This window comes from Salvelinus sp. IW2-2015, linkage group LG19 (genome assembly GCF_002910315.2).
Source record: "Salvelinus sp. IW2-2015 linkage group LG19, ASM291031v2, whole genome shotgun sequence".
NCBI classification, from domain to species: domain Eukaryota; kingdom Metazoa; phylum Chordata; class Actinopteri; order Salmoniformes; family Salmonidae; genus Salvelinus; species Salvelinus sp. IW2-2015.
Genome location: NC_036859.1, coordinates 28,684,144 through 28,699,851, shown reverse-complemented (window position 1 = coordinate 28,699,851; position 15,708 = coordinate 28,684,144). Strand labels below are relative to the sequence as shown.

Below are 15,708 nucleotides of genomic sequence, written 5' to 3'. Positions count from 1 at the left end.
CATCATAATAAAAAGGTGGGGCAGCCCTAAATGACAGGTCACCACTGGATGTTTGTCATTTGGGAAAACACTTTCATTTTTCGTTAAACTGAAAGTCTTAACTGTCTCACTTCCTTCCTAAGGAAAAACACGACGGTTAACAGTCATTGTGTGACGCCCTGACCATAGTTTGCTTTGTATGTTTCTATGTTTTGTTTGGTCAGGGTGTGATCTGAGTGGGCATTCTATGTTTTATGTCTAGTTTGTCTATTTCTATGTGTTTGGCCTGATATGGTTCTCAATCAGAGGCAGGTGTTTGTCGTTGTCTCTGATTGGGAACCATATTTAGGTAGCCTGTTTTGTATTGTGGGTTGTGGGTGATTGTTCCTGTTACTGTGTTCCTGTGTTTGTGTTGTCAYTTTACTGGACTGTTTCCCGTTAGTTTATTCGTTATTTTGTTTGTTTCAAGTATTCATATTCAAATGGATACTCACCACGCTGCATCTTGGTCCGACATTTCTTACTCCTCGTCAGAGGAGGACGAAGAATTCCGTTACACATTGCTTCAGCATTTAGTAGTACACTACCTGCAGTAAGTGTGCCGTTGGCAGTAGTTGTTGGTGAACAAAAAATTATGCACAGTAATAATTATGCAACAGGTTAAACAGGAACAAGAGCTGAGTAAGATCAGTGGAGTCTTTACAGTTGTACTGCTTGTGCAAACACGCAGGATAAATGACTGAGAAAAGCCAATTGAATTTCCATTCACAGTTTGTTTTTCTCTTTTGTGGAAACTCTAACCTACCTAGGTGAATAMCAATTCTCTCCCTTACTTTTTTTCTCTTCATCACCTACGTTACAACCAAAACAATGGAATCATACGCATGATTATGTTTCATGTTTCAGCATGTTTCATATACAGAATGAAAATGTTTGACATACAGTACACTCTTAGAAAAAAAAAGGTTCTGAATAGAACCAAAAAGGGTTCTATGCTTGCTTCATACAGTATATGTCAGCGCTTAATGTTCTATATAGTACTTAAATTGACTCCATATAGAACTTTATATGGAACCCAAGGGTTCTATATGGAATAAATTTTGGTTCAGTGAAGAAAGGGTTTTATATATAACCTTTAGGGGTGCCATATATGAAGCAAGCAATATAACCTTTTTCGGTGTGTACCCAACACTCAATACAACATTAATAATAACAAACACTTGAATCTTTCTATGAGGCAAATGTACAGTATTAGTATGTGACTGTCATCCTGAAAAAAATAGTGTTGTATATTTCCTCAACCTTTCAAATTACTTTTCTTCAGAAATTTAACCCAGAACTATTTTGTGAGTATAAACAGACTAGTAGACTAGCCCTAGACTACCCTAGGTTATTCAGAGGAAAGACCTAGCTAGCTCTCATAGTGGGAATAGCATGGGGAGTTCTTCAGGGGCTAGCTCTGTTTGTGTTTATTTCAGGATGAGCAGTTCTAGCAGCAAGTTTCTATTGTGGACAGTCTTCATGTTTATGGAGGTTTGGTGTCCCTTGACAGCACTGCTCAATGGACAGGAAACACATGGAATGAGGGAGGGAGGGATGGAGGATTTGGGATGAAAGGATTTGTTTGCATTCTGACAGCAAATGTAGAGATAGGATACACAGAGACTTAGGTATCCTTTACTATTTTTAGAGCTGATCTCAGTGTAAATGGAAATGTACTTATTCTCATTTCCCAATGCATTGTGGAAGGATGCAGTATTACTGTCACCCCCATACTTTGCTTTAGTATTCTAATCCATGTTTTTGAGGTAAATAGGCAGATGTTTCATGACTTGTAGCCTACTATAATCAAATTATATAACTTCATAAATACGTTTGATTGTTTGTAATTCTCGTTTAATTATATGTTTGATGACATTGGGATATATATGCAACATTATCGAAAGGTATAAGTATAATATAGCCTAATCAGGGGAAACTTGACAAAACAAATTCTGAATCTGTTATTGTGAATAACATTTTGTTTGTCCGAAGGCTTTCTTTCTTACATCCTTATATTCAGCGCTATCCATAGATCTATCCTCCATTTAACAGTAAGCGAGCGCAGGGAAATTCAAGGCTTCTGATTGGCTTACCGCAGGTATCTCTCGCGCGGCACACTTTTTTTGGTCTAGAGGAGCTACTGCAACTCAAACTTTATGTACGAACGCAGATCCTTTCTCCCTCCCCATCTGCTCGCTGAGGAAGCAAATTATCTCGGTTTAGAAGGTTGAAAGTTTCACACTGTTGCACTGAACTTGTTACTTTGTAAAAGAGGAAACTTGGAAGAAGCAGCAACTTTTGTTGCAAATAATTGACACAGTTTTACATTTGCAAAACAAAGGACCATGACTCAATTCAACAAGGGACCAGTGTACGGGTTGACTGCAGAATTGAGAAGCAAGGTAAGCGTGACTATTAGGACTACCATTTTACCTATCAAATTGATGYAATTAGATTTTTGTACGTTTTTATTTAGGAAACGAATTATTTGCATTCATCTGGCCCACGTGAAACTGCTTCGCATCAGTTGGTGCATTCATTTCCCTCGATACGACCTGCAACTGGTTTTCCTTTTATGGAAAATGTGTGATGGCAAATGGCCACGTACTTCAGAAGCATATGAATGATGATCAGTCAATGTGCCCTTTGTCTTGTAAATTTTGTCCTGAAAGGGATAGTCTACCAGGTTACATAGTGCAGAATACCCCGCACAACAAATTGCAAATAGGTTGTGATTTAATGTCTTCAACATAATGAATCTGCACTGAGAATATGTCTGTTTTGGAACACTACCTTGGAAACTAGTGATCAACACACATCACCAACTAGGCTGTAATAAAAATATGTCCATTCTCGGGCCCCTTTTCCCAGACCTTTCACAAATGCAACCTTTAATTAGGCTACACAGTGATGCGGGATGTACAAATGTACAATATTCCTTTATGATCTTATTTGATGCTTCTGGTTCATGTCAAAGGAAAGGATGAAAGCTTCATGAATGAATGGCAAGGCCAACAACTCATTGTTGCTCCACCATAGTAGGTGGAGCCTGTATGGGCGGTGTAGGGGCCCCTATACTGCTGAGTGAAGTCTACAGTACTAGACAACATCCTCGACAATGCATTCTCCTCGTCTGACCCCTCTGTAGTTTATTGTACTTTATACACCATCTAAAGCTGCAGCATTGCCTTCCTTGTCAGACCTTATCTCATATGAAATCAGTTTGCTACTATTGTTTTAAAGGGTCCCGTTAGATGTACCATGCAGCTCAGCTTTGAATAGATGAATGATGGGCTGGGCCCCCTGCCAAGTCCTCCATGTTTTCTTGGCTTGGCTTCTGCTTAGGGCTGGGTGATATGACCTAAAAATTATATAACATTTTTTTTCTCTCAAACTTATGGGCTATTCACAATATATATCTCTGAATAAGAGCAGATGCTCTTATCCAGAGCCACTTACAGTAGTGAATGCATACATTTTCATACTGGTCCCCTGTGGGAAACTAACCCACAACCCTGGCATTGCAAGCGCCATGCTCTACCAACTGAGCCGCACGGGATACACTGCATTTCAAACAGTCATCAATAATCAAATGAATTCAGGGTTTATGAAGTTATACCTAAGAAAAATATGTTTTATTTATTTAACTAGGCAAGTCAGTTAAGAACAAATTCTTATGACGGCCTAGGAACAGTGGGTTAACTGCCTTGTTCAGGTGCAGAACGACAGATTTTTACCTTGTTAGCTCRGGGATTCAATCCACCAACCTTTCGGTTACTGGCCCAACGCTCTAACCACTAGGATAAAATAGTCAAAATAGTTTAACCTGCTTTTTTTGCGATAATCACTTATCTTGTTTTCAAGTCCGTCTATGAAAATGCCCTTTTTTGTTACAAATTTAACAGTTACCATGCATAATGTACATTCACTAATAATGACTAATTTCTTGTAGCATCCATTAAGCTATAGAAAATTAACTCAGGTCTCATAAACAATCTCTCAAGCATAAGCCCACATGCTAGTGAGTAAACTTTATATTTCAAGTTTAGCCAACTTGGATCGATTTGCTAGCTAACAAGGCAAAACAGTTTAATTGTTATGAACACACCCTTCTGTCTGCCTCCAACTGTTTGAACAGCATAGCATGCCTGTCCACTTTGTTCAGATGTTGAAATCAAGTGCCCTACCTGATTTCTCAGAATGAGAACAAGTTGCCGATTCTTTATATAATAGCGTTTTATGCTTATTGTACATTTATAAAACACAGACTAGACAGCTAGTATATAAGTCTTTGGCAAAAATGCTGCTAGCGGTAGGCCATACTAGCTACTGGAATGCCGTGTGCGACAAACTGAGCATTMATTTTCCAGAATCAAGGTTCATAGATACTCTCGTTTGAGTAGTGTCTGCTCTGCGCACAATTTGAGTAGTTGAGACATAAAAAGGGTATCGTTAAATAGGTTAACTTCTCCACTATTACGGCAAAATAATGTCTCAATGTGTTTTGGTGTCCATATGAACGATTCTGTTGGACCAAATGCGAATAGCGAGATGAAACCGCTTGTCATAGAGGAAGAAGTGATCTCCCATCTTTGTTGGTGTGAATGGCAGGATTACGCACACAGGAAGAGGTGAAGTGAGAGGTTTCACTCTCGCTAAAATCTGTCCCAAATAAGCCCAATGCGTTTCTATGGGCTTATTTTGGATCTAAGCTTGTCGTCTGCCTTTCTGCCTTTGGGACAACGACTCCCGTTGTTAGAGCGGAGATATGAGCATCTCGTCATTATATACAGATCTCTGGTGTAAATGAGAAGGTGAACACAGCACAAGGAGAGAAGGAGACGAGACAAAAAAAGACAACATGAGAACAAACAGATATAAACGCTCATATAAAAAATTAACTAGATTCTTGCGATGCAGGCATTTGGAACATCGCACAAAAACATAAATTCTAATTAATCGAATGAATTTGATATATCGCACAACCCTACTTCTGTTCAATTGAGCACATTGTTCCTGGGGAGAACCCCAGATGGCCCAGAGGTCTATCAACCACTATCAACCACACGTTCAGTCTGTCCCACACACAGTCTGTCCCATGAACTAAAGAGGTGGATCACCTCCCTTTGTCTGGGTACAAATCTACTAGAAATCATCAGTACACCAGGAGTTTTTCCTGACCACCTAACTTGACCAACTTATAGCTACCGTATATATATGGCCCATAGTTTTCCCAGGTCAAGCCACATAGTCTGAAAAAACTTTCCCCAGTCATCTTTATCTTTTTATACCGATATCCACAGCTCCTCTCCGGTGGATTCCCCTGGTACTGCTCATTCCATGCAYCAGCTCCTCTCCGGTGGATTCCCCTGGTACTGCTCATTSCATGCACCAGCTCCTGAGGTCTACGTCACCGGCCTCTAGGCGTCACTGAACTGTTTCATTACGCACACCTGGTTCCCATTCCCCCTGATTAGTAATTGTATAAATATGTGTCCTCTGTTCACCATTGTTTTGTCTGTTATTGTTCCCATGTCCGTTGGTCTTTTGAGTACCTGTGCTTTGTTGTTTCGGCTTTCGTGCTGCGTGCGTTGTGTACTCGTTATTACGGGTCTCGTCCCGTGTATTGTTATTACAGGTCTCGTCCCGTGTATTGTTATTACTGGTCTCATCCCGTGTATTTATTAGAGGTTTAACCTCTGTCTTTTGTTTGGGTTACATCCCTGTGTTTTTGTGTTTGTTTTGGGCTTCGTCCCCATGCCTTTTCATGGCATGTTGTATTTTTGGGTGGAGTATTAAAACCCCCTATTACGTATTCCTTCGCCTGTCTCCAATCATTTATACAACGTGACAGAATAACCGACCCTAAATGGAGACAGCGGGAATGGCCTGTCCGACGCAGCCGCAACTTCTGCAGCTGCAACTGGCCCCTCCGAATCCGCCGCAATTTCGGGCAACTGGCCTGTCCAAAGCAGGCTCAACTTCGGCAGCTGCAACTGGCCCATCCGACGCCGACGCAACTTCGGCAGCRGCAACTGGCCCTGACTGACCCGCACCGCGTCCCTGTGGTTGTCCTCGAGGTTGGTGTCTTCCCACTGCTGGTGCAGCGCGTCAGGGGGGGGTAATGTCACAGATTCCCCTGGTACTGCTGCTCATTCCGTGAACCAGCTCCGGAGGTCTACGTCACCGGCCTCTAGGCGTCACTGAACTGTTTCATTACGCACACCTGGTTCCTATTCCCCCTGATTAGTAATTGTATACATGTGCCCTCTGTTCACCATTGTTTTGTCTGTTATTGTTCCCATGTCCGTTGGTCTTGTACCTGCGCTTTGTTTTGGCTTTCGTGCTGCGTGTATTGTGTACTCGTTATTACGGGTCTCATCCCTTGTATTGTTGTGCACTTGTTATTACAGGTCTCGTCCCGTGTATTGTTTTTACTGGTCTCATCCTGTGTATTTATTAGAGGTTTAACCTCGCTCTTTTGTTTGGGTTACATCCCTGTGTTTTTGTGTTTGTTTTGGACTTTGTCCCCGTGCCTTTTCATGGCATGTTGTATTTTTGGGTGGAGTATTAAAACCCCCTATTACGTATTCCTGCGCCTGTCTCCAATCATTTATACAACGTGACACTTTTTGTCATTTCACTCCCTTTTAAATTGGATCTCGAAGTGTGTCATTCCATCCATGCAAAGCAGTGGTTCCATGAACTTCCATCCCTAWCCCCACTGCCTGMCAGTGTGAGCGGAGACATTTTCCACGTTGTCTGCCAGAAGATACGCTTTATTAGAAGTCTGACGGAGATATGCCAGCCCTTCAGTGGTCTACTTGTGGAAAATAATTATGTTTCATAGGAAGTGCCATGAATGTCTCTGAACTGTCAAGCGGAGCACAAAAACCTCATAGCCAACCTCCCTTATAACTTTTTAGTATTTCTTTCTAGTGAAGATCTACGTAATGCAGTTCAGGCAGAGCCTTTGGGGCGGTTTCCCAGACCCAGATTAAGCCTACTCCTGGACTTAAGCATTCTCAAGGTAGAATCTCCATTGAAAGTGCTTTTTAGGCCAGGAATATGCTTAAATTGAGTCTGGGAAACTGTCCGTAATAGTATAGTAAAGCCCCAGTAGAGCCCTCCACATGGGTTCCTGGTCATGGTTCTTATGGTAACTCCTGGCAGGCTGGCACCCAGATGTGTTCCAGGAAGTAAATAGCTGATCACAGTGGGAGGCTCCCATCACTTGGACGTCAATACCACAGTGGGAGCTTTGGTGTGTGTGTCACAGGCTGTCGTCAGCATTACCTTACACAGCCTTTATTACTTTGATGGTTAAAAAGCACCACACAGCATCTTCACAACTATGGCTGTGTCAAACAGCAACAACGTAGGACATTGTACTGGTGTAGCAGGCTTGGGTGATTGGAGTCTATTCCATTTCAACTCAGTGGATTCAGGAAATAGATTATTGACTTACTTGAAATGGCATTGACATCGTCCTATGTTTTTGTTAGCAGCTCAACACATCCTCTGTCAATTGGTTTTGCATGTTAAGTGAGTTCTCCATGTTGAAAGGTAATGTTTAATGTACCTTTTTAGCTTTTATTAGTGTGATGCACTTTAACAGTTTGATTAATTTGGAAATTCTCAGGAAATGCTTGTTTGTGCTGTTTATGAATACTTAACATGCATGAGTACAATAGAGCTCTACACTACAAAGGACGTTGCTTTGTCCAGTAATTGCAACAAAGATGAAAGTGAATTAGCCTGCTTTGTAAATTACCCTCTCCCTGGCTTTCAGCCATATCGCAAGTTGTGGCTTCCTGCATTGTGTTATCTGATACCGTCCAAAACGTTTCAACTTTGCCAATAGCTGGAATTATGAATCTGATACAGGGCTGAAATTGTTGCGGTTATACCTTTCTCTTTAGTGCTACAGTAGAGCCGGGCGATATGGACTAAAATCCATATCGCAATAAATTGCCTGAATTGATGCTTTCACAATAATTAGAACAATAAGTTTATAACATTAATGTGCACATTTTTTATTATCCTTTTAAATACTACTAGTTTGATGGTTGTAGCCAACAATTGTCCCATTAACAATCACCCATATTAGCAATCTTATTTGATTTCAAACTTCACATATCTCTAGTATAGGCTACTTATCGTACTGAACGATATCAGCCAAAAGCCTACGATAAGTATGGTCACTTCACAGTGAGGACTTTAATAAAGTGGTGCTGTGATGGCCTGACATCTGCACTGGCTCAAGGACAGGACGCTTAAACCTTCAGTCCTCCAGCAATTATGAAAACCAGGCTGGAAGTTTTGACACATGGACATGTGCCTTGCTCAAGGGCACGTCGACAGATTTTTCACCTTGTCGACTCGGGATTCAAACCAGCAACCTTTCGGTTACTGGGCCAACACTTTCAATCTCTAGGCTACCTGCCACCCTACCTATACCCCCTCTGTAACCTACACCCCTACTAAGAGATGCAGTACAGAGTTACAGTACATACAGAAGAAGTGGGCTATACCGCTACAAACGTATCCACATCATGAATAACCGAACGAGGAAACAAATAGAAAGAAGTGAAGGCCGTAGAAAAGAGAAGGGTAATCAAGAATGTGCCTTCTTTTATGTGAACATTCAACATTCCACACATACTGGTTAATCTCACTACGAAGACGCAACTTGCGTCATTTTCAATAAGGATGAATTCAAGCCACCTTCCCTACACCTTTTCGCACTTCAAATTACTTTGGCCAAGCTCCTCTCATCACACCGTCCTTGTATCGTATCTGCAGCATTATGTGTCTGCAGCTACTTTTCTCTCCTGCTCACAACAGATAAGGCTGCGGTGAACATCATGTGCACGGTGCACGCCTCATACATAGGACTTAAAATATATCCCCTGAAAACAGTATATAATGGTAGCCCATGTCCAGCCACACAGAACAAAGACATGTTTTGTCGTGTTGGCTTGGCAGATAGTTGTTTGAGAGAGGACTGAAGAGATTATGCTCAAGTGTATCAGTCGGGAAATATTTGCATGTAACTGCCAGGAAAGACCCGACACTTGTTCTGTTTTGCATAATTGAATGTAAATGCAAAAGATTCAAGTATTCATATATTTAATCAAACTGGGGGCTATGTGTGTGCACGTGTGAGCCTTCCCTTTTTAATGAACTCTACCACCACAACACGCATGGCTGTTGGGAGGGAATGTCATGTTTTTGTTGACGCTCCTCTAAAGTGCTGACGTGGCCATCCTCCCTCCGTTGAGGAGGTCCCAGAGTGGCCCTTTAAACCCCACGCTGACACCTCAAGGAGAACAGGAAGGAGTCTTCCTTGAGTGCTGTTAAATAAACACGGGCTATAATTGCCCTTCAAGAAAAACACAGGATGGAGCAGCAGCACTTTCTGTTTGTGACATATTGGTAGCCTTTTTTTTCTCCTTTCTGGTTMTTTTTAGGTCAGGAGGATATGTCCTAAGGAYAACAGTGACATTTTGAGTCATGGCTCACTTTTGAGGATGGATAGATTTGAATTGGAAAAGGAAAAACGTTATTGTTCACACAATGTGGAAAATGGCCGCCTTCCAGCTTTACTTGAGACTATGTTAACACGTTCTTACTGTATGTCAACAAACTAGTGCTGAACAATTAGTGCTTTTTAAAGTCGGTTCGATTATGAAAAAAATATCACCATTTTCGATTTTGGTTTAGATTATTTGGGTTGAGTGCTGTAACAACACAGAATAAAACAATTMATACGTCCCATAATGGTAGTGACTGCTCATTACTGCTTATCACTTATTAACCATTTATTCACGTTACTTTAATACAATATTTCAGTAACGGTGTATATTACATTTGTTTTATTTGATGACTTTATTATTTCATCATCTCTATAGAGCTGCTGTCTGACAAAATCACTACTTTGTAGTTCTTCAAAGTAAGTAAGGCATACTTTTATGACTGCTGAATAAATACCAACTATCAATCACTTGGATTATGTATTTCYAGGTAGAGATACCTTGCGAAGCAAAAGCTGCTCTCTATATCCCCTTACGATCGCGCATTCTTCTCTCTTCTGTAGCAGGCGTAAATAAATACAGACCGGACACGTAGATGCACAATGGATTATGTTCATTGAAGTTAATTACCATGTTTTATGCACTAAACTATATATGCAGAAAATTGGCCTGTTGGAAACTACAACTCTCTACTACATGGCACAGTTCAGGCTGGATCTGATGTATTTCTAGAGAAACTTTGCAATGTGCGCATTGAGCTCACATAAAAATAAAAAATAAATGAAATTCAAATAATTGAACCGAGTTGGTCAATTAGGTGTTTAAAAACGGAAAAATGGGTGAATCGCTCAGCACTACAACAAACAGCAATATGACAATGGGCCTAGGGCGACATAAACAGACATGGTGAATTGTTTCTACCTCACCTCACGCTCATCATCCTTGCATCATTCCACTCCATTGAACATTTTCCAGAGCCACGGAAGGTTAATAATTTATTAACGCCTCACCAGCTGTCTCTATTGTCAAGGCTCCATTCAATGCTATTTCCTCTCCAATAAATGGATAACCAATATTTGGACAGATTGTGGGTTTTGTGGTAACAAACAGTAAGAGGTTTTTGTAGGACAAAGCCTGTGATTTTTGCAACATGCAGTACAGTAAAGTCGTATCCATAAGAAGCGGCCCGTTTACAATACGGCACTCTCATTCTTTTTTCAGTGCAGATGTTCTCTCCATTTCCCAGACCCATCAGGAAATGATTCCAGTTGCGTGGGCAGGAGTGGTAGTATAAGACAAGGGGGTTTCTTTCTCTGCATGCCTGAGAAAAGAGAAAGATGAATCAATTTCTGCTTTACTCCCCCTCTTTCCTCTCTGAATGCCTAGCTAGCTCTGCTCTATCAAGTCCCAAGAACACTGGAGCTATTGTTGTGCTGTAGAGGAGAGATTGCTAGACCCGAACAGGAACTGTTCACACTCCCCTCTGTCAGCCATCCACGGGAAGTTTTAAAGGCCCAGGCAGTCAAAAACGTGATTTCCCTGTGCTTTGTATATATTTCCACACTGAGATTGGAATAATACTGTGAACTTGTGAAAATTATGATAATGGACTTTTTAGTGTAAGAGCTGGTTGAAAAGACGGCCTGAAATTTCAGGTTGTTTTGGTGGGATATTCTGGAACGTTGTTTGGTTCTTTGCGTGTAAAAAAGAAAAAAAAGATACACATCAAATCGTGTTATTGTTGACCAATCAGGACCTGAATATGACTGCACKTCACATAATAATTTAACGCGTTCATTACTTTTTTACGTAGTTGTTACACATTGATTACACTATCACTCGTATTTCATGTCACAACGATTCATCGATACGTATGCTATGATGCTGGTAAAGTTGTCTCGCGCACCTACAGTGCTGGTCATTAAAAAAGCTAGCTAGCTCATGGATGCAAACAATGTTCTTCCCCAAAAACMTAGCAAAACAACATAATCTGTTTCAGTAGCTATAGTTAGCTAGCTAACTATATAGCTAGGTGTCATCATCAAAAATAACCCTAATTAATGAAACTGTTGTTATTTGATTAATGGAGGTCGGACCATCTATGTGAAGCTAGCCACAATAAGGCTTAGCCACAATAGTGGACTTTGCGGTTAGCCTTCAAATTAAAAGTATGTCATTGACAGTGATGCAAATGAATACAAAAAGTATAATTATGCTATAATTGAATAGATCATAATAAACAAGGTTATATAAAATCAACAAAAGACAAACAAATCTGTTGAGATCACACTGGATGTATTAGACTTTAGAATTGCATTGGGGGCATACTTATTTCAMTGTACAGCCTTACGTATGGATTGTGGATCAATGACGTGGGGTATCAGTCTATTCAGTGACACCCAGAGAACATTAGTGTTGTAGCTCTTATTGCGGGACTATGAAACAACTGAATTGAGCCACATTTATTGTCAACCTACTATGTATATTGAGTGTTATTCCAGAGGAAAAACAATACTGCATGGATGTTTTGGAGTCTGATAACTCTGAGGAGGACGTTGGGAAAAAATATCTTGGGTATTGAGTAGACTGATACTCCATTTCGTTGATCCCCACAAGCATATACAGTTGGCATTGCTGTTATGATTTCAGTTGTACTTGATGTCCTTTGTTTTAAATGTATTATTTAAAATAAAATAAAAATGTGTATTGTTGTTTGCTGTTTTCTTCTGTCTTTTCCTTTTTTTCTCTTTAGTTCATTCTCTTGGTTGTTGGTGCATTGGGGGGTTCTTGGGGRTGGGGAATGGAATTCATTGTATTTTTATTTTTTTCTGGGGAGGGGGGACTGTGGGAGGGGTCTCGAATGGTTGATGGACAGCTATTGGGGAACTGTGGGGGGATCTTGGATGGTTCGGGTTTCACAAGATTGTGATCATGAAAAAGGAAACTATGACATATATTTTATATCATTATCATGCACATGCACACGCACCCTCACACATAAGGATGGCTCTGCTGCGGAAAGACTGATACATGTTTGATAGTGATGCTGTATTGTTTGTCCTTCATGTTCTAATACTTTAATGTTACCCCTTCCTTGTGTTTTTTCTTAATATTTTTATTTTATTTTATWAAAAATATCTTGGGTATTGAGTAGAGTGGTACTCCATTTCGTTGATCCCCAGTCCTTAGGTAAAGCTGTACAGTGCAATATGAATACCAATACACACAATAGTGTAGTGATTTTCGTCGTCGGATGAAGAGTAGTCGGACCAATGCGCAGCGTGGTTCGTGTTCATGTTATATTTATTAAAACAGAACACTAAACAAAATAACAAAGAGAAAGAACGAAAACGAAACAGTCCTGTAAGGTGCAGCAACACAAAACAGAAAACAACTACCCACAAAACCAACATGGAAAAATGGCAACCTAAATAGGCTCCCCAATCAGAGACAACGAGAAACAGCTGTCTGTGATTGGGAACCAATTCAGGCCACCATAAACCTACAATCCCCTAGACCATACCAAATTCCCATAGATAGACAAAACCCCTAGACAAGACAAAACCCCTAGACTAATACAAAAACTAAACAAACTACCCTTGTCACACCCTGACCTCACCAAAAAATAAAGAAAACAAATGTAACTAAAGTCAGGGCGTGACAAATAGGCTGACTGGGGAGGTGATTTCACACAGTCACAATCCCGCGATAAGAGCTACAGTCCCACGATAACGCTAAACTCTTCACAGTTGTGTTCTGTGGGTGTCACTGAGTAGACTGATACCCCATTTCATTGCTTCACATTCCAACCTTGTTTAACATTATCTAGTCTAAATATGGCATGATTCCACMAATTGTAACCATCTGCATCACTTTCAAATAGGTACCAGATGAAGCTAGCTGGCTGTTTATAACGTTAGCTTTGGGCAACGGGGTTACGTAGTTGGCTAGCTATTTATTTTCATGAACTGAAGTTACATTTCAATAGGCGAACAACACGTGGCTACCTAGGTAATACTTACCCGCAAGGATTCCTAAATCATTGCTAAGAATAATGAAAATGACTGCAGTTTCTACTGGTCATTGTTTTCAGGCTGGTTGTATTGGTGCTAGCTAGGTCCCAAGCTAAAGCTAGCTAGCTACCCCAGAAGTAGTGGTCAAACAAATAATGACTTATTAACAATGCGGTATTGTAAACACATCGTTCGTGACCGGTGTGTGCTTGTTTGCAGACTTTTTTGCACGGCTTTGACAGTGCACATGCAAATTCAGCACACACAACATTCTATAATAGAATTGTGTTATTTGACATGTAAAATTAAAAGCTTATTTAATGTGTCAAGTGTATCTTTTTTGACAGGCAAAGACCCAAACGGCGTTCCATAGGATGGAGTTTTGACCATCCACAGTGACATCACCATGCGTAAATTAGTTAGACCAATAAGTAACAGTTCCAAGCCTTTCTGCCAATAATGGCACATTTTCTGTTTTCCCTTCCCCACTTAGACCTCTCCCAGACAGTTCTAGCAAAGCTCTTGCTTAAGAAATTGCACTTTGTTAAGAAGCTATTTTTGTACTTTTTTTGGCCATTTTAAGTGAAAACAGTCACAGTAAGGTACTTAATTGTTACCCAGAAATGATTTGATATTGAGAGAAAAATGGCTGCATTGGGCATTTTTTAAAAGGACTCCCTGTGTGGGACTTGAGTCTCATAGCAACGGCTAGCATAGCGTAGCTTGTTTGGCACGACACAAGGTTGCGAGGGGCACTTTTTCCTTTATCTACCTTTCACATTGAACTCTGACCCTTCCAGCTTGGTATCGAAGTCGGATTAATTATTTCAGGGACATCACATCAACTTTCCCCTCCTTTTTTTATTTTTATTTTTATTTTTAAATGTTATCCCCTTTTCGTGGTATCCAATCGCTAGTAATTAATATCTTGTCTCATCGCTACAACTCCCGTACGGGCTCGGGAGAAACGAAGGTCGAAAGCCACGCGTCCTCCGAAGCACAACCCAACTAAGCCGCACTGCTTCTTCAGGCGCGCTTCACAGCGCGCCTCCAACCCGGAAGCCAGCCGCACCAATGTGTCAGAGGAAACACCGTGCACCTGGCCCCCTTGGTTAGCGCGCACTGCGCCCGGCCCGCCACAGGAGTCGCTGGAGCGCGATGAGACAAGGATATCCCTACCGGCCAAACCCTCCCTAACCCGGACGACGCTAGGCCAATTGTGCGTCGCCCCACGGACATCCCGGTCGCGGCCGGCTGCGACAGAGCCTGGGCGCGAACCCAGAGACTCTGGTGGCGCAGCTCTCATGCCCTAGACCACTGCGCCACCCGGGAGGCCCAACTTTCCCCTCCTTTTAATCACATTAAAGACTCTTTGCCCTTTTTGAGGACTGCTGGTCTTTGTAGGAACGGCGGCCATCTTTCTTACACACAGCCTTTGAGCAATACTGAAATAATTGTTTTCCCTTTTCATCTTGATGACAGATTTCAGATTTGACTCTGTCAAGACTCTCATGTTGGCGGGTGATGAACTATTAGGCACAAAAGTCTGGTTTGTTATGTGTGTGAAGGGTGATGAACTGTTAGAAACAGTTAAAGTGGGAGTTGTTATGTGTGAGGTTGATGGGATTTCAGCCCTCTGTCTTTCTGAGAGAACTGAAAACTTCTTTCAGCTGAGGTTAGACTCTGAATGTGGAGGATTAGGCCTATCACAGATGGCTCTGGAACACTTCTGGAAAACCTCTACTTGTTTGCTTATTTTCACCATAGGCAGCAAGAGGTGCTGGTTTGTGTGTGTGTGTGTGTTGTGTGTGTGTGTGTGTGTGTGTGTGTGTGTGTGTGTGTGTGTGTGTTGTGTGTGTGTGTGTTGTGTGTGTGTGTGTGTGTGTGGTGTGTGTGTGTGTGTGTGTGTGTGTGTCACTCAAGTGCAGCGTGTGTGTTTAATAAATTGCAGATGAGGGATCTCTTGGATCTACCTCGGCTCCTCCCAGCTAAACACAACACAACAACACACACACACACACACACACACACACACACAGACACAGACCTTGAAGAGGGTCTGTTTTGACATTGTGGTAGCTTGACTCAGACAATGAAAACAGACCAGTGGTATTGCCAATGGCTTTTTGTTTTTGAGC

The 15,708-nt window shown here is 41.3% G+C and overlaps 1 protein-coding gene across 1 annotated transcript in view; it reads left to right on the top strand.

Moving 5' to 3' along the window:
- The first annotated feature begins 2,149 nt into the window (after positions 1-2,149).
- Positions 2,150-15,708, top strand: part of LOC111979057 (calponin-3-like) — a 39,072-nt gene continuing 25,513 nt past the window's right edge. Inside the window, exon 1 of the mRNA XM_070449102.1 lies at positions 2,150-2,423. Within this exon, the coding sequence (XP_070305203.1) occupies positions 2,367-2,423 (57 nt within the window). The 5' untranslated portion in view covers positions 2,150-2,366. The remainder of the gene's footprint in view (positions 2,424-15,708) is intronic.